Below are 24,145 nucleotides of genomic sequence, written 5' to 3'. Positions count from 1 at the left end.
CCCCGCGCCGCCACCGCGGCGCCGCTCGGCCTCCCGCCCGCCGGTGGCTCCCCCCTCGCCGGCGGAGGTCGCGGGAGCCCAGTTAAAGGAGGCGTGTGTAAAGATTTTGCAATGTCCCTGCATGGTGTTGTAGACTTTCCTAGCAAAGAAACCGGCTTCGGCTTCTTTAAAATCCCCGACGACTCACCTGATTAACCTGCCTGCGGTTCTGAGCTGACCAGGTAAAGCGAGCCCCCGCACCCCGCACCCCCCCGCACCCCTGCCAGCTGACATTGCATGGGGGGCATGTTTGTGCTTGGAGATGAGCCGCTGCCAGGAGCGCTCTACCCCCCCACCCCCCCGCCCCATTCCATCTTCAGCCCTTGCCAATTGCACTTGCTCAGAGTCATTCACCCCCAAAAAAATCCAGCTTTGGAAAAAGCGGCACGACAGCACCGGCCACCCGGGGTTCAGTGGCTCTCGCCTCTCGGACAATTATTTAAAATTACTGGCCTTGGTGAATATGGGGGGGGGGGGGGGGGTGAGTGGTGGGGGTGGGGGGTGAGGGGAAAAAAGGAAGGATAATGATTTTTTGGCTGCTGACAGATGCTACCCCGCAGGTTTTGTGTGTGTGTGTGTGTGTCCCTCCCGCCCAGGGTCAGGAGTGCCGGGAAAGTGACGAGGCTTTAGCCAAGCAAGAGTTTAGGGCCGGGGGTCCCGGGGTGGCTGCGAGCGGAGCAGGGGGAGCGGACCGTGCCGGGGCACGCGTGGCTGTGGCGCGGCTGCCCGTGCCGCCCTGCCCCCCCCGGCCCGCCGTGCCCTCCCGGAGCCCGGAGTGTCCCGGCTGCGGCGCGGGGCGAGGCCGGCGGGGGGGGCCCGTCCTCGTCCCCATCCCTCCCCCGGCCGCTCGCTCCTTCCTGGAACACTTGTGCGGGCGGCAGCGGAGCAGGCCCGGGGGAGCACTGCCCGCCGGGCGGGGGTCGGGGCGCTGCCCTGCCCGGCGGGAGCGGCGGCGTGGCCGCCCCACGCGGGACGCGCTCCGCGCCGGGGTGTCGGAGCCGCGGGCGGACGCGCGCACACAGCGGCGGCGGGGCCGCGCCGCCGGGATCAGGAGGGGCGAAGGAAAAGTGTGCAAAGTCCGCACGCTGCCCGCTCCTCCTGGCACTTGGCCCTCCCAGAGCCGGCGGAGGGGAGGAGGGGGCGTTTGGGGAAGTGGCAGCCTGTGGGGTCTGAGTGTGACCTGGCAGTGAGGAATTTTTTTCCCTTTTGTCAATTTTTTAAAAAATTCATTTTATTTTTTATTTTCTCCTGGTCATTCATGCCATGAAGGCATGACTGGTCTGGAGGTACATTTTGAAGTGCTGCAGGGGATGCACTCCGTCTGCTGGTTTTAGTTAATATGTTTTTCGTGATCCCAGAAAAAAGAAGACTGCATTTAAGAGATGACTAAATAATGGGGGAGGCAAGTAAAAATGAGTAGAATATAAAGGAGACAAAAATGAAGGTGAATGGTAGTGTGGGAAGGCAGGCACTGAGCAGCTTGGCTTTCTCTCCTGTAATTCTCTCCCTCCCCTATATTGTACTCCCGTCCCACTGCACCCCTACCTCTGGAATCCTGTCTTTTGATACTATTAAGGATATTCTAACAGTAAACATAGCACAACAGAAAAACAGATGACAACTCCCCTGTCTCCCCCCTCCTCCCGTGCTTCAGCCTATCAGTGTCTGTGACTGGGAGGGAAATCCAAGTGCCCTTTGTAAAAACCCTCCAAAGTTTAAGGCATTTATTAGCTACCCTGTTTAAAATACAACATATAAAACTTGCTTGATACATTTCATTGTTACTCCCCTGTTTTATTTCAGAGGACAAAATGTTCTGGTGTAGCATGCCTACCCTCACTTTCAGAATGGGAGTAGTTTACAATATAACCTACATTAGATTATACATGGTGCGTGCATTGCATTTCCACTGAACATAGTCAAAGACTTAGAATGACGAAGCGACTCATGTGGTTATGATCTTCCTTGTCTTGGGAGCATCAAGGTAGCTGGGTGTCAGCGTGCTGGGGAGGGGGGCTCCGTGCTGTGAGGTGTTTCATGTGTGTACAGGAATCTGGCAAGTCTCCTTTTAGAGGACTTTAAAAATGTGCTGGGGACAGGAAAAGGTAAACACGACATTCAGCATGCTCATTATCAAAATAAGGAAAACAAATCAATTGCATTAACTGTCTGTGCAGTATCACAGTTATTCCACAGTATTTTGTCAGAAATTAAAAGGTTACCACTAGAGTACTATATCCGTATCTCCAGCCTGGCACCACTTATTACTGCAATGGTATTTCAATATTAAGTGATCTTAGAGATATTTCGTCTTTCATTTTGAATCCCGAATTTGAATCAGTATTAGGATGTCAGGGCTGTGAGATAAGGTATAACAAACTAAGTAGACAGCTGAAGGGCTCCTGGTGAAGGTGCTGCTGAGAAGGATATCTTGGGCCGTTCGCAGTAACCTTGTTTACAGGGACATTTCAATTGCAACCTGAATTTCAGTGAGAGGCTGCCTGGACTAATGCCTGCGTGTCTGAAACCATCACGAGTGTCTTTTGCACTATAAACCTTCTCTCTGCTTTCCTTGCATAATCGTAAAAACTTTTCTGGAAGGTTAGGATGATTTTCTGATATGAAAATTAAAATGTTTTCCTAAGAGGAACACTGCTCTTTGAACTCATGTACATTAGCAACAAAGTATTCATGAGGTTTGATTTTTTTTTTGGTTCTCTGATGTGGCAGGATCAGTAGTTGCACCAGTCTTTTTAACTTCACGAATATGGCTTTGATTTATTGTATTTTAGCCTCGGTGGTTTCAAATGTATTTTGCAGCACATGAAGTCGGTTCGAGTCAGAATGTGAAAAAGAGGCATATAGTAACAAGGAACAGTTTTGTAGTGATCTGCTAATTTTTTGTTTTCTTTTCCTAAAGCTGTTCCAGGAAAATCACGTGAATTTAGCGAGTGGGTGCTAAATGCCAGCAGCCACATTGATGAAGAAAAATGCTGTTGAAATACTTTGGAATAATAAATAGGATATGTAATGGTCAACCACAAGATAAACATTTTACACGGTGTTTTTATGGCTCTAAATTGGCTGCATTGTAAACCAAGCTCACTACTCTATTAAGTCATCAGAGTTTTCAATTATTTAAGATTTTCAGTCAGGCCATCTAATACAGTCTTCATCATCCCCATCAGAAAATTATGCATAAGGTTGTAATTCCTTGTTGTTTCTATGTGAGGGCTTTGTTGGGAATGGGGGTTTAATTTTGTCTTATCAGGACAAATATTACAAAGCCCACACACAGGGAAAAAATTATATGGAAATAGCCCAGTCCTACAAAATGAGGATAGTCATGGCACTGAAATGTACCTAATACAATTTGAGATCCACTCACTAAGAAACCTTGACAGTATCTGCCTTGCAGGTACCGTGCATTTGGAAATACTATATCTCCATTTAAATGCAGATCTTCAGTTTTCTCCAGGGGGCAGTTGGCGAATCTTTCGATTGAACCAGCGGTACTAGAAAAACTAACTGGAGATTTACCCATGAACAAGAGACCCTTTCAAGTCTGCTTTTTTGAAATAATGATTATAAAATTTCCTAATATTGCAATTTTATATTGATTTTGAATGCCTTTTCAGAAGTCACAGAGAAGGAATAGTGCCTTTTACTCAAGGTAGGCCAATGTCTGCACCCTTGTTTAGCAATCCTAACAGAAATAACTGCTACAAATAACTTATTTGTTTTTACATGGGCATTGTGTTTGCATGTGAGTTTTGTGAGATGGACAGAGAAGTCTTGCTTTGATTTTGACCTAGATTCCTCCTGATTATTCCAATACAGCTAGTACCTGCTTATTTCCCACTGTGAAAATAAGAGAACAACTGTTGATGCTATCTTGCTGGGACTGCATGGGCAGTAGGCACGCATGTCCAGTCCTCTCCCCTCCTCCTCCTCCCTGGCTTAATGGATAAAATAGCACTGGGGACCAAAGAGGGTGTAAGCCTGTATTTCCCTTTCTGTGAATTTTCATTCTTTGAGGGTTTGATTCAAAGAAAACAGGGGAGGGAATAAAAGAGTGGAATGAGTGATTATTTCCATCTCCCTATTTGGCATGCAAATTTTTCACACTTACAGGGATGAACAGGGCCATAAAACAAGCCACACATCCACCTTATGCCATATTTGCTGGAATCTCAGTGTCAGCAGGTGCCAAACCTCCTTAGAGGGACTTGTGCCATCTAGTTTCTAGACCAGTTTTCTATATTGTTTGTCAGCTCCTTAGTTTGCAGTGTAACCCAAGGATTGAATTAAATGCCCAGGACACAGGGAGTGGCAGCTTTCTGTTTGGGATGCTCAAACTACCTGAAGCAGGGCAGGCAGTAGGTCCTGATCTTTTCTGTGCAGGGAGTGGTCCATGCTATGCATTCCTGGCTGCTCCTCTTCTCACCATGGGCAAGGGCGCTGCCTGGGGATGCTGCCCTTGTCCTTGTGCCTGAGCCATGAGACTGTGGAAATACCATCCATATTATGCTTACCTGTTAATGGCATATAGCCCACTGGCCTCAATACCCCAGAGAAAACGTGCACTTCAGCCACTGCGTGAGTTCAGGTAGATCTGCAAAGTCTAATCTTACATGCACCAGCATTAATGGCAGAGCTTCCATTCAGCTTAATTGATATTCCTATAAACATCTGCAGGTTCCTGTTTCTAGTGGAGGCTACAGCTGGGTGGACTTCTTAAAGGGATGTTTTGCATATTGAGGTTGAAAGGGAAGTTGAGCCTGATACATTAACTTATCATCTGTGTCATTCTCTTGACATCATTTGGATTACTTACAAGCATAAATGACAAGCAGATTAGGTGCAAGATCTTCACACACACATCCTTTTTTAGCATGTTGATCAGTGGAGATGTTACTTCTCTGAAAACCTTGTTCTAAGTCAAGTCCGGGCAAGCACAAATCTGTGCATGCATATACAAGTGGAGTAAGGCCTATCCTTTACAATACATTTTTTTCCTTTAATATCTAGGCAAGATCTCTTATTATAACTTGACCATTAGGGGAAAGAATATGGAACTTTTCTCAAACAGCTTTTCTTTTGGGGAATCTAGTGGCAGTTGCTTTGAAGCATGTGTAATTGATTATCATACATTTATTTTAAAAAGGAGACATAACAAGGAATCTAACATGATGTTTTGGAATACATCTTCTCCCCACAATGTTCTTGAGGGAAATGTAAGGTTGCAGGCATCATTTCATGCCCTGTATGTTTTTGAACATAAATCAAAGAAATTGTTGGAGAGTTATAGATGTTCATAGCAACTGTAGCTATAATAAACACATGCAGTATATATTTTCTAAGCTATTTTGTATGGGTGAAAAGCTGAAGCTGGCATTTTGTATGAACAATTCAACTTAATCACTGAAAACTTATTTCCTAGTTAGGGTGGTTTACCAGCGTAGCATGAAGTTGTACACCTTCGTTTAAGTTCATCTGGTTATGAAGGCTCAGTTAAAATTGGAAAAGAATTTAAATTGGATCTAGATACCTTGAATGAATTATTCCCAACGTCAAATTTATCATGATGCCTCCATGGTGATATTTACATCTATATTATCACCTCTACTGGTTTCAATGCATGCTGGATGTTTTAGAGAGTAAATAAAAAATAAGAACCGTGTGAAAACCCAAACAATTTTAATTGTACTCATAGCACAAAATATGAGCATATTTAATACAATGGGACAGAGAATCTTGAATGATTGAGTTGTGCAGAATGTCTAATGGGAACAGCAAATAGCTTAGGCATACACAGTTCCCAATGATTGTATTAGTTTTGGTTTAAAGTTTTAGTTTAAAGCAACTATTATGGAGGAGAAGAATATAGCCACTCATTTTTGTGACGATGGATAAGGTGTTCCATATGTTGATTAGGATCCATGTTCATTTAAAAGTTAAAAAGAAAATCCAGTAGTCACAGTTACTATGTATATGGATAGATGGAGGAAAGGGTACATTCGGGACCTGTGCAGGAATCACAGGTCTAGATTAACAGTTTCAGATTTAATATTTAAGCAAAGTCCTAAGTGTCTGAATAAAACAGGTAGGATATGTTTCTTGGAGTCTCTGTGTACTGTTGGATTCTGAGACTGATAATTAAAACTGATACTGCTTATTGAAAATCTTGAGACTAGCTGAAAGGTGTGACTTGAAAAGTGTCATTATGCTTCTGCTGGACTTCGTTTCATTGCAGTTATCCTCAGTTGTTCCTCTTTAATTACAAAAGCCAGAAATCTCTTTAAATGAGAAAACATGTCTCTTATTACTTGACTGCTGGAAACAAAGTTTTAAAATCTAAAACAAATGTTTGTGTAAAAACGGAGAATCTGCTCTCGTTTGTGGTATTAGCTATAAGTGTCTTCTTGATGATATGTTTGAATTTTAAGGCCGGCATGAATGAAACAAGCTTTCTAAATTGTTACAAGTGACAGACTTCAGGGAGACAGGGCATGGCCCATCTTGGATACCTGTACTAGTTTAGACTTTAGAAGAGCAGGCAGTGGGATTGGCTTCCAAGGGCCACCTTTTCCACTGGGGATAGGAGGTATGGAGACCTAGAGCTTCTGACATCACATAAGCTCAGGGTCAGCCTCCCCTTCATTTCTCTCCTAGCTCTTGCTCCCCATCCTCTCTGAACATTTTTGTGGTCCTGCCTTAATAGCCAGACTACTTTACCCTGCCCTCTGGAGGTTGGAAAATAGGCTTTGAATTGTTACTATTCTACTTGCTGGACACAATGCTGTGAAAACAAAATTCAAGAGAAAATCAGAAAGGAGAGAAAAGGGAAGTCAGGGTGCTGCAGGTTGAGGTGTATCTAGGAAGGCTGGGTGGAGAAAGATTTTGCAGTTCCAGTTTGTCCCATGTTTTGGCCTGTGTATACTTTTACAAAAGAAGGTAGCTGAAGCAGCTGTGTCCCTGGATTTGTATTGGCCCAGCTGTGGCAAGGGGGCACAGTTATATAGGAGAGGTAAGGAGGAGTGGGGTCAAACTCAGACTGGATGTCCTCCAGCCTTGACAAGAGGGTCTGTGTGGGTAGGACTACTGGATATGGTTGTATTACTGCTCATGCAGCATTCAGAAGTCTCAGCTTTTCTGTGCTGACAGTTGGGTATTTAGGGGCTGTTGAGGAGGAAACTTCATTCACTGAAATTCCTGCATCCACTGGGATTTTTTTTTTTTTGTTTTTTTACTTGTTTTAAATTAGTGTCTCGAGTTTCACCTGGCAAAAAGAACTTGTTTTACTCTGTGCTGAATTTCCAACAGAATAAAAAACCCTCTTTTGCTATACTAGAGTCAAAAGGTACCAGGTGGACAAGTGCTGTGAGTGAGTTATGTGCAGTGTGGGCAGCAGGCTGGGCACTGGAGCACAGAGAGCAGGCGGATCAAGGTCACTCGTGGCCCTTTGTATGGCGCCTCTGGGAGCAGGGTGCACAGCTGTGAGCTTCAGTCCTTTACTTTTCTCCAGCATGCAATCCCTTTCTCACAGCTTGAGCAACAGAGGGACAGAAGCTGTGCTTTTGCAACATGCATTAAATGTGGTGGTGTCAGCTTAGGCAGGGGAAGGTGAGGTTATGTGTGAGGTGACGCAGGCAGACAGTGAGCCCTGCCTTGTAACCAGGATTTTGAGTCGCTGCCTTGCAGTGTCCCTTGAGGGAGAAGAGCAAGATTAAACCTGCTGATGCCACCACACACTTTCATTTCTCTGGTGTGACACAGTCCAGGGGTGGACAGGATCCTCTTCCCAAAGGAGAGAGACAGATTTGGGAGAAACACATGTTAAATCAATATGGTTCCCCTCCTGTAAATAGTGCCTACTTTTAACAAAAATTATTTTGGATGTTTCACTGATCAAATTTTGCTTCTTCTTACCATTTTTTAATTTGAAGGGAGGTGAGGACATGAACTATGAGTGTCTCAGAAAATTGGGCCAGAAGACCTTACACTTGTTTGTGCTTGTGAATGAGTGTGTGCACACGTGTGCAACGTGCATACGCAGACTTGGAGGTTGTGTATGCACAGGATCTCAATTATTTTGCTGTTTGAATCACAGAGCATGTTGTCTTGATGTACTGTCAGTTTTGGTTTCTGCCCTTTGGAATAAAGTTCAAAATATTAAAGGAATAACACGCAATATACTAGTAGCTAGAATAGTCATAGTGCCTGAGGGGAAAAAGGGGTGGTGATTAATCAGTTTCACAAATGCCCAGGAAAAAAACCTCAACTCCTCCTAACCAAACCCTGCAATGGTGCACTTTTAAAAGGGATTCTTCTAAATTTTGTTTCTGAGGTTTTCTGGCAATCCTGGAGAGAGAAGTAGGTCCTGTTTGGGAAGCACCATGCAGGCTCTACAGTCATGCTGTGACTGAGTGCCAGGGGCATGTGTGGTCCCAGTTGCTCTTTGGAGAATCACCCTGGGCTAAATGGTGAAACAACTACATCTGAATTAATTATTGATAATTCTTAAACATCAAATGTGAGGATCTCTTTGGAGTATTGCTTCCCGCTTAAGAGTTGAAATAGTTCTAGTAGATGTATTCTTCTTAAATGCTGCTTTTCTGGTCTTACCAGTTTGCTTGGACAGCAGTAAGAGCTGCAGAAGCTGGTGCAGGTTCTGCCCATCCCTGGTTTGGTTCTGGAGGGCCAAGGCAGGAGCTAAGAGGGCAGTAGCAGATACAGAAGCCACACTGAAGCTTTGGTCAGAATACCAAATTTTGCAGAATTTGGGATGTTGTGCTCCATGGTTTTAATCCAACAAGGACCAGGCTAGATCTGACTCTAGATAAAATACTAAATGAAAAGAACAAGCCGCCTTCCACTTCCAAAATCTTTTGATTTGTATTCTGTATCAGAAAAAAAAGCACCGAGCAGTGCGTGACTGATGCAGGGCAGGCTCAGGATTAATTTAGGATAAACAGGATGCCTGTTGCACTTAATTTAGACATTCTAAGGCAGAAAATGCTTTTGAGTGCAGCTAACAGCTTCTCATCTGCAAATGCCACAATCAAGACAAAGCAAAAGATACTGTGGCGAATTCTGCAGTTCGCAGTCCTGACACAGTCCGAACCTCCTATTACAGTGAGGGAGACTTCTGCTTGTATCACGGCTGCCTGGGATGCAGGATTTCAGAGTGGCATTAATAAAAATAATGCAGTAAATATACGATTTCAAAAGTCCTGCAGGGCATGCAGCAAACGCCGGTGGTTTGAGCTGGGTGAAGTTGTCAAAGGTTGCTTTGCTCCTCAGAGCCTGGCAGTAGCTCCACTGAAATGTGATGCCATTGGTTTTCAGCAAAGGTTTCTTTCTGCAGGGCTGCAAACAGAGATCAGCTGCTACTGTGTATACACAACTAGGGAGCAAATCAAGCAGCACATTTAAGCAGCCTTTTTAACCCTGAGACTTTCCAAGATTTCTTCTTCACGCAGGAAGTTTCCTTTATATTGTCAGCAGTAGCACTTTGCTCATGTAATGAGATCAGAGCTAGGATCACTGCTGCACAGTAGAAAGACTTCCTTAAGACATTTGTCCTTGAAACTGCACCAAACTCTTGGAAGAACCCAGAACCTGTAAGTATGTATGATATAGGCAGCAATAGCACGGTGCAAAGCTGCAATCAACCATTATATGATATCCGATTAGCAGAGCAGGAGGGATTTCTTTTTTCGGATGTTATGTTACATTCATTTTCAGTTTGTTCTAAGGAAACAAATCAATTCGGGCTTCTGATACAGTGACTTTGCAGTAGATGAGCTGGTAGTAATATGTTTGATTTAACTATTTGTTGCTGACATGTAGCTTGTGGGACAAATATTGTAGCCATCAAACTGTAAAGAACTTTTATTATGTTTTTAGGCATTTTTAAGGGATTTGGGGGTCCATCTTGCAAATAAGTTTCTGCTTTGCTCTTTGATTTTGGCAACCCCACCCTACGCCAAACTATAAATAACAAGGCAAACGGAATTAGTCCGTATTGTTCTTAGGTGGCAATAAAATACATTTGTTTTCAGGCTTAATTTAGTCGTTAACAATGTTGCTCTGTTTGGGGTGTTTTTTGTCTTAATTGGATTCTACTCAAGGCTGTCTGTTTTGTGTTTTACTATCTTGTCTGTGTCTATTTAAGTTACTTTGACAGGACTGCAGTCTGGTTAAACCTGTATTTAAGCACTATTTATATTCCAAGCACATTTCTGGTGAAATAAGTGTTTGAGATTTTTATTTTTTTTAAACCCTTGAACAGTATAGTTGTATTAGCAGTGAGCACCAGAGGAGGCACAACATGGATGAATGTCAGACATAGACCTCATAACCCAAGTCTTCCCTGTACTAAGTCTGACCCAGACGTGTCCACTTTGGCAACTCCAACTAATAAATGCCTTGAGCTCCCTTTCAATAAATTTTTCATACACAGCAATACTTCTGCTTATCAGATTAATTTCTCCCAGGTTAGCCTGATTGATAGCTGGACTGTGATTTCTTAAGAGCTTTCTCCATGAAACCCCACTGAAGAGCTGCATTCCATTTAACCAGTGAATGTAAAAACTGGTAACCATGGATTCAGCCACCACTAACTGTCGAGAGCAATGACTTGTTGTAAACAATACAAATGAGCCAGGATAGCAGAAGCAACCAGACATGAAATTATTTTAATAGAAATTACGGTACAGGTCATGTGATACTGTATTGGCTTGAATTCAGTGTTAAAGGGAAAGTATTTCAGTTTTTCAGGTTTGATTTAAATGCACATCTCCACTGGCTTCACGTCCATGTAAGACCTCCAGAAGGGCAAATGAAACAGTTCTTTGGAAAACCTCTGCTTAATTGTACATTGTGACTTAGGCCCTGATCCTGAAAGTGTAGGAATAGCTACAGTACGTGAATAATCAGTGGGATTATTCCATACTAAAAAATAAGTATGTTTGTAGGATTTAGACCTTTTAAAATAAGTTAGTAAGAAAAAAAATATATTCTAAGGAAATAATAACCTGTCACTAAAGGTAAATAATGGAAATGCAGTTTTTACTGATGGTGTGTGGTTTGACTGGAGATTTTTGTTTGCTTGTTTCAATAACATGAAAAGAAGTTATATTTATCCCTTTGTTTTTAAATGTTCTGGCTTTAATTTCTCATCCAATGTGCCTCAAATCCTTTTCCTAATTTATAGCCTCTCTTATGGAAAACTGGTAAACCATGGTGTCAGCTATTATAATATAGCATGACGATAGGCACATGCAGATCGCATGAGCAGTCGTGTGTCTTGTCTCAGGAATTTCCATCCCTACGAAATCTTTGCTGACTCCCAGCTGTCACATGGCTGTCACTCACAAATTCTGACCATAACCAAATCCTCCTTGTCCGGGCATGCGCTCACCAAACCTCTCTATGTACCCATAGACACAGCCACCAATGTCGCTGCTTAAGCACTTTCTCTGCATAAATGTGTCTCTCCCCCAAACCTGCTGCATTCCTCTAATGTATTTCCCTTAATGTTTTTTTCCTGGGTGCTGCTTCCTTGATGTCCCTGTCCTTTGTAAGGAGGAACCTGCAATAGGAATAGTAGTCAGTAAGAAATGAAAGCAAAATAACCTTTATGCGTTATTTAATATAACATTTCAAATTGGTGTGAATTTAAATTCACAATTTTCATGGCCCCCTAAACTTCTTCAAGAAAATTAACCCTTACTGTTCTGTAGAGAGAATACTGTCACCTTGCAGTATACTGGTTTACTGTTTTGTGTATTTATGTTTTGTGACATTTATATTATTTGGAAAACTTAGATTGTGAGAGTCGTAGGCTGGAATTTGGTTATTTTTATTTTTATAGGTTAATTCTATACTTCATACATGTCACATACATAATCTCTTTTGTTTTACCAGTAATTTTGATTCATATATTTTTCAACCAGAAGTATTTCAAACAATTCTCATCAGTCTCTTACAGCTGACCAGTCTCAGCCAAGCACGGGTTGCCAGATGCATAGATAGATGCAGGAGAAATCCTGCTCTTCCTATTTTTCTGAGCTGCATTGCCAGACCAAGGGGGCAATTGCTTCTGTGGGTCAGGAAGGTGAGATTTAGTTTATACATAGATTAACAGAAGGCAAAAATAGACTGACTTTTGTTGAAAATACATACTTTTGAGAATTAAAGGGAAACAATTTAAACAGGAATATTATAAATACCAAATTGCAAAATATTTTCTGTTGTTTGACTTTGTCCGGGTTAAGAGTGCATTGGCATCCTCCTATATATCAGACCTGTCAGTATATTAACATTTTACCAAAAGGGAGGAGATGGCTGGACAAGAAAGATACCACCTTGACTTTGCGTCTTTATCCTGGAAAGAATCCAGAACCGAAAGTAAAATGCAGGTGAAAGCACAGTGAGACTCCAGACCAATATCCAAGTAAATCAGGGAAACCACACTGGCCTCCTTACCATGAGCTGATTACAAAGCATCAGTAATTCCTTCAGCCCTTGAAAACCAGGTAGGAGCTTTCTCAGTCTTTGAGTCTGCCAGAGGAAACCATGTTTCAGGGGAGGGGATAATGCAGTGTTCAGGAAGCAAGGAAGGAGTGCACCATGACTCCATGGACTTCAGTGGCATGGGAGAATGGGTAATTTTCCTCTGCTTAAAGTATCTTTGGCACCTTTGTGATCTGTGCTTATTCTACTCTCCTCAATTTTGCATTGAATTTCGTATGCAATATGAATTTTGATTGCACTGATTTTGTAATGCAAAATTTGCAGGAGTTAGTGAGTGAGCTGCCAGAACTCTTGGCCTACCTGCAGATGATAGGAAGAACTGGGAAGCAAGTCCCTTTGTTTCTCCCATGGTTTATAAAGGTCAGATGCTGGTTGATGGGCAGCTGCAGGAAAATTTTCATTTGAAGCAGAGCTCTGGGAAGATGTATTTGAATCCCCAAAATGGAGACCTCAGTGTTTTAACCAGAGAGGAATCTTAGTGATTGCAGTCAGTTAAATGTTGCAGTGCATACCTAGGATCTGGCAGAAATATTTACCATTAAAATAATTAATGATATCTGTTTTGTAATAACAGTAACATTAATTTGTATTTTATTGTTGTAATTCTATTCTAGTTTTATGCCAAGATCACTTTTATCAATAAGATAGTTTGTATATGAAAATATTTTATTAGCAGTCCTTTCAACTAAATTCAAGGAGAGTAAGTACAGGCATCTTTAAAAAAATAAAAATGGTTTTGTGATATAGAAATACAAGATGTAAGGAGTGTAGGGTAAACTGTTATCCACATCCACTCACACTTTACTTCATGGTTGAGACATCCAACAGCACTGCAGGTAAGTGAGAAATAAATTGGTAACTTTTGCCAGATGGATTCCTGGCTATTAGAAACTCAACTGAAATGACTTAATTCCATGGAGCATGGTAAACTAGTTGGTCACTGAATAACAAAATATCATTCTTTGAATTATTAACCCTTTGTAAACATTACAGTGTTTTATAAATTTCTCCTCCTTTCTAGTTGTGCCTCTTAGTTGGTGTGATTAAGAGAGGTGGTTTTTTGAGGGCTTCTGTAGTCATTTTGTCTTTTGAACATTTCCAAATGTGCTTCTTTCCACAAGCTATTGAAGACCCATGATTTATGGGTTATAATGTTCTCCAGGTCAGCATAACTGTCATAGGGTCTAAACTCAGAACTGTGATCTGTATCAGCTGCATTAACTTTCCATTAACTTTCTGTGACTAGAATGTGTCTTTGATTATTCTGCATTATTCCTTTGTACAAAATAAGGTCGTTCTCTGTGTAGTTTAGTTTTAACAGAACTAGACTGTCACTGACCATCAGCTTTTGCATGCATAGACTCTCTCCTTCCTGGCAAGGCTTTAGGCCCAGATCCACAAAAGGATTAGATGCCTTAAGTGGGACTTAAGTGGGATTTAGGCATTGAAAGCCCAAACTGAGATCCTCAATATCCCCACTGAACTGCCACCTAACCTTAGAAGTTGCCTAACCTATGTGAGTGCCTATGTTTTCAATATCCAGCTTTCCCAGGTGGCTAAAGATCTTCTTTGGATGTTCTCAAGCACTTCCATCCTGACAAGGTTGAGCCTCTCTGCTCCCGTTTTTCCCCTCACATCCCAGCAGACTTCAGAAAGTGCAAGCTCTTGTTGCAAAATGGTGGATTTCTGTTTGTGATATCTCTCACTTTCTCCAGCTGTGTCCTTGAAGGAAAGGACCCTCCAGTAAGTTTCTTTCAGGAGCAGCCTGGGAACCTTGAAAAAGCTACTGAAACTAAAGAATCTGAGTATCACTGCTTAAAAATGGAGCTCCTAGACATGAAGTGGGGCTGCTTCATGATGAGTGTGGCCTTGGCCTTCTCCTGCTGGCAGTGTTGGATTGTTCTTGCTCGGTGATGCCCGCTCCGGAGTTGAGTGGCACAGGAGGAGCAGGAGTGACTAGCAGGGCTGAGGGCTCCATGGCACTGGGATGTGAAATTAGCATTGCTCCCAGAGGTCTTCTGGGAGAATCCAGGCCCTGGTATTTTGTAACAGCAGTATTTGGAGGAAGAGCTCTTTTCTGCAAGAAGTCACTTAGGGTTTTACCTGAGTGTGATACATGGTGGGTATTTTGTTTTTAGAAAGCCAGGCTTATTGGGGTGTTCCACGTGCACACCCAGACAATAATAACCACTTCTTTTAGGGCTTCAGTCTCAAGCATTTTCCGGAGCTGTGGCAGGATTGATAGCTGTCTCGCTCTGCAGAGGCCAAAGCAAATGTCTTGTTAGTAGCAGAGTAAGTGGTCCTGTGCCATCACTTATTTCTCAGCTGTTCTCGTGACATTTCATGTGTTCTCAGCCATGTCTGTTGTTTGTTTAAATCCTGCTAGTTCCTTGATTTATCAATTTTCTGTAGACTTTTGTTCGAGTGGTCCCAAATGCTATCCTATTTCAAATAGATGCATCCTTATCTGCAAATACTCTTTCATCAATAGCTTTAACTCTTTCACGTAACTCTGCATATGTCCACTTTGACTTTCTCTTCTTTAAAATACTGATTTTTAATTTTTTTTTTTAATGGGGGCAATATTTAGGAAATCGAAATCTCTTAGAATTTCTCCTGAATCATTCTGTCTTTTTGTGACAAAGTACCTTTTATCCACATTATTAGATAGGCATATTTTTCTTTTTATCTTCTCTTTTTTTTTTTTTTCCCCTGAGAGACAGAATTCTTCTCAGGGAATCCCTAGTTTATTAGTTTGTTAAAGATAGCCAGACTGTGTGCAATCTTAATATTATTTCTTACTGCTTTTGATTTATGGACCTGTGTACAGTTCCTAAAACAGAAATACAGAATGTAGAACATATTTGTATAGAAGTATAGCCTAGAAATTGTAAAAGCACAAAAACGATATATTTGTAAATTTAGAAACTGCAATCATGAAAAGCCTATATAGAATGAATAAATGTAACATGTAATGATAAGTGCAGTGTATGCTCCTTAAAAAACCTAGAAGTGTTTATATACAGGTAGGTACAACTTGTATGACTATCTATGATAATGACACCTTACTAGCTAAGGATATTATTCATGTATTTTTAAAAATGATACAGAGAGCTCTGTTATTTTAAAGGAGTATATGTTGTAAATTAATCTGTAACTTTCAGTCTTCTCACTTTGTGTTTTCAGAATGGCATGCTTGAATTATTATACATCTGTTTTGGCATTTTAGTGCACCCAAACATTGTGAGCATTAGTTCATCATACATCATGAATGTATGACTATTGTATGGAACCAATTTTAGGTATAGGAAGTTCAGCAAGTATTGTGCCTTGGTGGCTGCCAGATCACTTGCATGCTTGCTAAATCCTATGCACAGTGCTTCCGTTTGCTGGGTTACTCATTGAGCTTTTAATAGTCAACTTAATTTTAGTTGAGGTTCAGTTTAGTAACTCTTGCAATTAGTGGAAAATATTGCCAGCATTCATCTGGTAAACCAAATTACTTGTGAAAGGCACACACGGGGTATGTGTGGAGGTAAAAGATTGATTCTGGTGGATCCCAGCATGACTGGCCTTTAAGGGTAAATTTCAGAACATTGTAATCATTGGGGGTAACTTTGCAGAAAATGGAATCTCGAGTTTGCATGTAGGAGGACGTTTGGTCTCCCTTGCTCACCGTTGCTTCCCAACGCTGACAGCAGCTCCATGCGTGGGGTCCCTGGCCCCTGTCAGGCCATGGGTGTCACATCAATGCTGGTGAGGTGCTGCTCCTGAGATGGGCTTGGAGCCCTCAGAAGAGCAAGGGTTCCTATTTGGGGGCAAACTTTAGAGCCCTGTCTTGCTTGTTTGCTTTTCCTTTCTGAAAACAACTGAGCTAGTGGAGGCAAGTCTGCTGCTTGACTCTTCTGAGGCAGTTTTATGGGTTGTTTAATGGGTACAGGTAGAGGACCCAGGTGAGATTTTCTTGCCCTTATATAAATGGAGATATGATTTCAGCCAGCCTGTTAGTGTCCTAAGAAATTAAATACTGGGGACAATAACTCAAGTAACTAAGAAATAACTTGGAAATAAAGGTAAAGGCAAAGCAACCAAATACAGCAAGAGAGTGTTTCTTCTTTTTTGACAAATGGATAGGTTAAAATGGATGCATTCATCTGATGTTACTGGAAATCGAAAGCCATGTGTTCCTACAGGATAGACACTACAAGGACAGTTACAGCAGTGTCTTGTCCTGTCAGTGATGCTCATGTCTGATCTGGGATTTCTCCGATCCATGAATACCCAAAATGCATGTCTCTGACAGGATAAGTAGAAATTGTATAACAGAGGAAGCACAAGGGAAGATGCTGTCTTTATCATAATTGTGTCTTGCTCAGAAGTAAATGCCAGTTACTTCTGAGTGGAGAGCAATTCACAAGTGCATGTCCCGATCCAGTCTACTGGGCTACAAGCCACTGTCTTGAACCTGTATTGTGTGTGCAGAGTCCTATCCCAGTTAGAAATACACTGGTTTTAATAAAGGTAATGATATTTTTTTGCCTTAGAAACCTGGGGTAGAAAACTGGAGACTGTTGATAGGCCCCCTGTTGAGTTGGGTGAAGAGGAGACAGTGGAAAACTCTGGTTTTTAGAAGGATATAGGTAAGTGAAGATCTTCGCATATGAGATCACATCTCAGCTGTATGGAGAAGCATACAAGATAATGTCTTGGCATCACTGAGATCAGTGGGAATCAATCTGGGTATCACTGTAGGTTCTGCACCCTTGGGTGCTGCTCTTGCCAGTGACAGAAACCCCAGCAGAATCCTCGCCATTGTGTTAGGTTTGATCTTCGCAGGAAAGGTATCACTGCTGGTAATATTGTGGAATAAAAAATTACTGCCAAAGACAGGGGATTTAAAGCTTTCTGTTTTATATTTTGACCGTGTTATTCTGAGGGATACCAAAATAGAAATTGAAACATCCTTGGGGCTTTTTGCAAAGGAGGGCAAGAATGTTGTCTGTTTCCCCATTTTTTTTCCAGTTACAGGAAACTGGGGATCAAGATTTTGGATGCTAATCACAAGAGGTCTTGAAAAAGGAAAAAATAGCAATACCTACCTTAGAAGAATATTTGTTTATTTGTAAAGCCATGTGAACTCCTTGGCAGAAAGGAGCCATGAGAAGTTCCAGGTGGTTATTCCACAGTGACAGAAATCTGTATTTAGGCTTCTGTTAGTCTCTTTTATTTATAACAAAACCTTTGAATATCGTTTCCAAGATGTTCAGCTATCAGAAATGAAGTGATAATGAGGACAGAGGGTAGGTCATGAGTCTGCAAATAAGTGTGAGATTGTGAGCTTAACCTACCAGGTGAAAGAAAAGTCAGTATAGCAACTGCATGAACACTTCAAAGCATGCACCTAGTTTGCTGCACTAACTTAATTATCCCTGCTATAGATATGTTTGACAAACATATCTATAGCCCAGATCCTGTTACTTCTCAGTGGGAAATATCAGAAGGCTTCTGTTTAGTTGCCAGTTGACTGAATCCTTCCTTCTACTTTCTTGCATTAGTCTTTCCAAGGACTTTATCTACCTCTTTACTGATCTGATGAACAGAAACTTGCCTCTCTTTCTGTTTAATGATGGAAAATATTAATAATAAGATAGAGAATGATGCACACTGATGGGATGGGTGTAAAATGATTTTTAAGCAAGTCTATTTTAATCAAATACTGCCTAAACCAACCAAAAATAAGCTTTTATCACCTGTGCTGAATCAACCATATTCTGGTATCAGCACTATTTCTTAGCAAGCATCTTGCTTCCTCTGTGTAATAGTACAGGGTGCTTTTGAGCATCCTGGTGTTGTCAACTTTCTCCACAAACAGTGAGATGTGTAATGTAAAGAGACAGGAGTACCACAGCTCTTTCATCACACAGAAACACAAGCCAGTGCCCTGTTCTTTGACACTAAAACGTGCCCTGCAGTTGGCAAGTTGTGGGATTTAATAGGCAAAGACTGTGGGGAACTTTTCAGCTTTTTAGTCTTTCTGCTTCTGTAAAGTCTGTTGCACAGGGAGGTACAGTTTTTAAACGTGGTCATTTTTAATTCCTGTCCCTGGAGTCTGGCTGACAGATTGGGAGTGTGGAGGACGGGAGTGGGCTGAAAAGACAAGCTGGAAACACAGGATGTATACATACATTAAAATGGAGCAAAACAAAAATACGCTAACTTAGGTGAACACAGATGGGATCTGTTTCAGGGCTACTCTTAACACCTGTTTTAAATGGCCTGTGGTGAAAATCATTAGCTTATAAAGATGCTGTTTATGTCTTCCCTGAACTGAGTTTACACGAACACCAATGGTTCTAACTGGAGAGAGGGGAGATCAAATTTTGGTAGTTTTTTCTTTTTTTTTTTTTATTTTTCATTTTTATTTTATTTTTTGTTATTTTCACTGCAAGCCTTAAAAAACCCCAACCAAATATAAAAACTTCGACAAGTGTTTCTTTTGATACACCATTCATGTTAGCTACAGCCCTTGATCAGAAGCCCATAGGCATTGATGTATGCAAAATATAAGTTGTTCAACAAATATTTAAAAATCTGACGTCGATCCTCAGCCTTTTGAGGTGTTGCTGTTGATTCCCACTTTTGTAGGAAAGACCAGAACTTGTTGACAGAAGCTCTCTGATTTGAGAGTGCAGGTTGACATAGGGATGTTTATGAACTGACTTAGCTCTCCATGCTGATTTTGACAGGTCATGCTCAAAGTAAGATTTTGAGCTTTCCAAGTATTTCTGCTCCATGTTGGCATTTGAATTTTGTTATGAAACACTCCTTCTGTGATAATTTCTGCAATCTTGTCTCTTTTGGAGAAAGGCATTGACTTTTTCCTATTTCTACAAAACTCTTCATGGTTTTATCTTTGTTTCCTCTATCATCATATTCTTTTATTTTTTCTTGATGATTGTTAAACCTACTTTTTCCTTGTTTCAAGGTTTTGAGAAGAGGCATTTATAGCTTGATTATTGACTACATTCCTACTGCAACTGAAAGAAGGACTACATCTTGCATAAGTATTACCTGCACAAGTAGTAGTAGTTAGAGTAACATAGGTGCAAGGTCTGCTGTTACTTTTACACACAGAATGTCTGAAACAATGTATTAAAAGCAATCAGTGCATAGGGAATTAAGGAAAAACTATATCTTTAATGCACATCTTCATGTCTCCATGCCAGCTGCAAGAGAATTGTGCTCATATTTGGAGGTGGTGATGCAGTCTAATGGAAAGAGCAAATGCCTAGGAGTAGCTTGCATTCTGGCTCTTCCCAATCTGCACACCTTTGTAAAGTATTTTGAGATTTCTGGATGATACAAAGAGCTAAATAGTATTTAAGCCTGTTTAGTTAAATAGTAGGCTTTAGTCTATATTATTTTTGATTTATGTATTACATGAATAGAGTGTGGAACTGCTAGGAGAATCTTTTGTTCTTGGATACTGCACTTCTCTTTGGCCTCTCTTTTTCTGGCTTAATTTTATTGGGTGTTAAAGAATACAGAGCAAAAGTAAAGAATACAGAGTAAAGAATATTTGAGCAATGAGGAGGTGCATAAATAGCAAACATATTGAACTGTGAACAAGAACTGTTTTTTTTGGATGCCTCTGGAAGAGCGATGACCCTCTCGCTGTGTTACTGTGGGGAAGTGACAGGTGCACACTGTCCCGTGATTGTTCATGTAGCTGGTACTTCTTCAATGTCCAGCAATGTGCTCCCTATCCTGTTTTGCTAAAAGGCCACTTACCTAAACAGTGACAGGAGATCAAAGAGTAGCTTCAGAGCCTCAGAGATGACAGAACTGTATTTATGGCTTTAATAGTTCACGTGCAGCTCAAAATCATTACCTATAGGACAGCACTTCCCAACTCCCACCATCATAGAGGGGTTTTTCCTGCTGTACATTGCAATGGCTGCAGCAGACTTCTTTTCTATCTGGACTGTGCACAGCAGCTCAGGCAGCATGGGCTGCCCAAATTCTTAGTTTGCCCTTCCCTCTGGGATGAGGGCAGCAGGCTGGATTTTTCCATATCGACATGTAATAGCTCACTTAGTACAAGAAACATGCAATGTAGCTGGAGAACCTTGCTCTGAGTAATCATCTGTAACTGCAAGTGAAGATTTCTAAAAGCAGATCAGTAATCTGGAAAAATTGTATGTATTTTGTTAAAGGAAGTCTCTGAGCCACAAATAGATGGATGTTGGGAAGAGTAGTCTGGGGAATTGTCACTATAGCCCTGCTCCATGACCTTCACTAAGCATCTGCTGTTTGCCGTGGGCCTGGACAAGCCAACCAGCCTAAGTAGCCCTTTGGTTTCACCTGCTGGGGCCATGCTAGGTGCAGCAGGGCACAGATGACTGTGAATATATGTGTGTGTGTATGTGCAGGGATGGCTGAGTGGACATTCACTGGGGAGTATACAGCAGTGGGCACATAACTGCCGCACATCATAATCCCTTTTCTGGTACTTTGTCTTATTTTCATGCTTTTTTTGCAATGCTCTTGACTGCTTAAAGACCAGCATATTCAACAATCTCATTTACCCTGTGTTCTTTGTGTGTCTCCTGTAGTGAGAACCTAAACTCCTGCAATTTTAGCCCTGTGTTTGCAATTCAGTGTGTATGGTTACCAGAATGCCATGGACTTATATTATTTTTATTATTGTAATATTATTTTTATTATTTTTTTAAATTTACTTATTGGCTAAGAACCTGTGAAAATAAGGCCGAGCTGTGACAAAAAGAGGTGGTCTAAAACTGATGCTAAATTGTCTCTTACCACATCAGAAATGCAGATGGGACCCTTGCAGAGCAGTTTTTAATGTCTTACAAAGTGTGGGGGGGTGACACTTCTCTTTGGCATGTGAACATTGCCTTTGTGAATGATGTTATCCTGTGGCACAGTGATTTCACCTGCTGATTTTTAAGGGACCGTCCCACCTCTGAAGCCTAGGGACTTCTGTAAAATATTATTTAGTTAATTCAAACCCATACTTGTCTCCAAAATATCCTTGTCTACAGTATCTACAAAGTCTACAGAGGCTTGATGCATGATGAGTTTTTTTTTTATCAAGCACCTGCTTTCTTTGCCTAGCTCAGTTATGCAGCAAGGTTGTTTTTATAGTATTAAGAAGTGAGCAATATATTCCATATGCCACCAAGCTTTGTAAAGAATCCTGCTGATGACAATTTCACAGCTGCTGAGAAATAGGCCAAGCCTTCCCTATAAAGTGACAGTAAGGAAAAGAATATCTATTCTATTTGTATTGGCCATGCATCCTCCCCAACTTTTTCACTCTTGAAGGAAAATGTTAGACCTTCCGAACTATGGAAGAACAGATGGTGACGGAAACCAATTTCTACTGCAAAGCCATTTGGTCTGGAAGTATCAAAAAGTGTTTTGGAATTGTGAAAATGAATTCTTGGCTGCAGGGCTACCAGCAGCCTACTGGAAATGAGACATGAAGCAACCGCTTAACAAATCCTGCTTGGCCTGGAGAGAAATGGCTTTGGTCAAACATTTTGGAAATTAGGAATTTATATGTGTAGGGTCTGGACTTCAGAAGTGTTCTGAGTATTATGGATGTTATACAGATTAGGTTCTTAATTTCTGGTCACTGGTTGCTTGACCAGCTACCAAGAAAGTAGCCTTCAAAATATGCAGAATGACCTCCAGCTGAGACAAGCTTAATATAGCTCCTCCTGGCCTAGTCAGGTGGAACCTTCCCTTTTGGCTCAGCCGATTTGCTGCCCACAGACCATGAAAGTCCCAGGGATCTGGTAACATACAGGGACACAAAATTAATGCAGAAACAGCACAGGCCACTCTACTCTCTGGTTGCGTTTAGTAGCTTGTGTGTGTTTGCAAGTTGCTAGATGCAGCAGGTTCCTTTGGCGATTCCTGTACCTGGCCAAATGCATCTTCTTGGAGAGCAGTTTGAGAAAGAGAATTTGTTTATTTTTTTGGAAGTGCATCATAGTTGTCTGTTTGTGCCATTAACTCTCTGAAATAAACAGCAACATGTTTTTCCCCTCAGAATTTCTGTAGTGAGTCTTAGCCGCTCTATAGAAAAGGCTTGAGAGAACTCCCCATACTTGTGGAACATAAACGATAGTAGCTGAGCCATCTTGTTTTATCTATTCTGTTACAAACGTGTACCAAACTGTACGGTAATGTCATGTCACCAGCAACACAGAGCAGATGGAAGTATCTTTCCACATATTGACTCATGTTACTCTGATAACAGGAGTTTATTTCTCTCCTTCTGTCAAGCTGCTAGCCTCTGGCAAGGGATGCCGGCCTTAGTGAAGAGAACTTCAGCAATATTGTTCAAGTGACCATCTGATTAAATATATTATCATTGGCCAGTATAGTTAGCCTGCACCAACACGTGTTTGGAGTAGCCAGTTCTGTTTCTTATGTCTGTGCAAGGTAAGTTAAACCAGGTAGTGTTCTTCTAGGTTGAGGAGACCTTGGGGAATTAACCCTTGAGGAAGTAGATATTTGGATTTTATAAGGATCCATTCAAGGGTATAATATTGGGCCCTTTGGAGACTAATTCCAATAAAGCAAGTGCCAAGTCTCTGAACTTATAGAAAAGTTGTAACCCCCTGAACATGGGTTGCAGATGCTGTGTGTTACCTACCAAAAATATGATTTGCAAATCACCAGGAAAATCCTGACAGATAAAATAACTACAGTTGTGCCGTTAGCGTCTGAAAGGCAGATATCTTCTGTATTTCTGTTTGTGGTGAGTGGTATTTGACTTGATGAGAGCGCTGTTCTGATTGAAAACACATGAAGCTGAAGTCAAAAGGGAGTCAGTGTAATCATTAACTGACTCACCTTCTAGATGTGACAAGTAATGAACCATTCTAAACTTGCCTGGAGCTTTCTTTGGGACAATACCCACAGGGGAAACCCTCTTATGCTCAAGTGAAGCATTATCAAATGGGCCCTCTATTTTCCCCAAATGCCAGCTCTTTTCTGTGTTGTCTCTAACCACCTGAGGACATATAACTGCTGATCTCAGCATCCCAGCCAACATTTGCATCTCGGGGCTCGAGTACAGGATAGCAAAATCCCCAACACAGCCGTTTTTATGAAAATTGCATATGCTTTTTGTTTGTTTCTTCTTTTCTTCTTAGGCTGCTCCCACAATGGGGAAGTGTTTTAACTGCCCGTGCTGGGATTTTCATGCTAGCAAACCTCTTTAACTAGCATTTGGCTCTTTCCACTTTCTTACTTTGATTTGGATGACTGCCTGAAGCACCTGCTAATGGCCTGAAGCGTTGGAGCCGAAATTTGCAGTTTGTGTCCCGGGCTCAGCTCACTCTGTTTTGTTACCTGCCTTCTGGAGCACCTGCTCCGTGGTCTGGGTTCAAGAGCCCGGTTTTTACCTGCTGACAGCAGCACTGCTCAGAGCTCTGCCTCTTCTCAGCTTTGTCCTGCTCTCTGGAGTCCCTGCTTCAGCTTTGCCCAGGTTTCAGGGTAACACCAACATGTCCTGCGTGTTCCA

At 41.6% G+C, this 24,145-nt stretch overlaps 1 protein-coding gene across 17 annotated transcripts in view; it reads left to right on the top strand.

Annotated features, from left to right (window-relative positions):
* The window catches only part of ESRRG (estrogen related receptor gamma), a 391,934-nt gene that overhangs the window by 19,891 nt on the left and 347,898 nt on the right, over positions 1-24,145 (top strand). For 7 of the 17 annotated variants that reach the window (XM_030269135.4, XM_030269133.4, XM_072927566.1 and 4 more), the window contains exon 1: positions 86-221. The exons of 2 other annotated variants lie outside the window; for them this stretch is intronic. Coding sequence is in view for 4 of the 15 variants with exons in the window: in XM_072927557.1 (XP_072783658.1) it covers positions 9,568-9,665 (98 nt within the window). In the remaining 11 variants the exon portion in view is untranslated. Of the gene's footprint in view, positions 1-69; positions 222-477; positions 497-9,407; positions 9,666-24,145 lie in introns of those variants that run through there. 8 more of the 17 variants (XM_030269131.4, XM_072927567.1, XM_072927574.1 and 5 more) reach the window with 8 other exon arrangements.

Source organism: Taeniopygia guttata, chromosome 3, assembly GCF_048771995.1.
Source record: "Taeniopygia guttata chromosome 3, bTaeGut7.mat, whole genome shotgun sequence".
In the NCBI taxonomy this organism is placed as follows: Eukaryota; Metazoa; Chordata; class Aves; order Passeriformes; family Estrildidae; genus Taeniopygia; species Taeniopygia guttata.
Note: the sequence above shows the minus strand (reverse complement) of the source record. Positions and strands in the feature narration are given on the sequence as shown.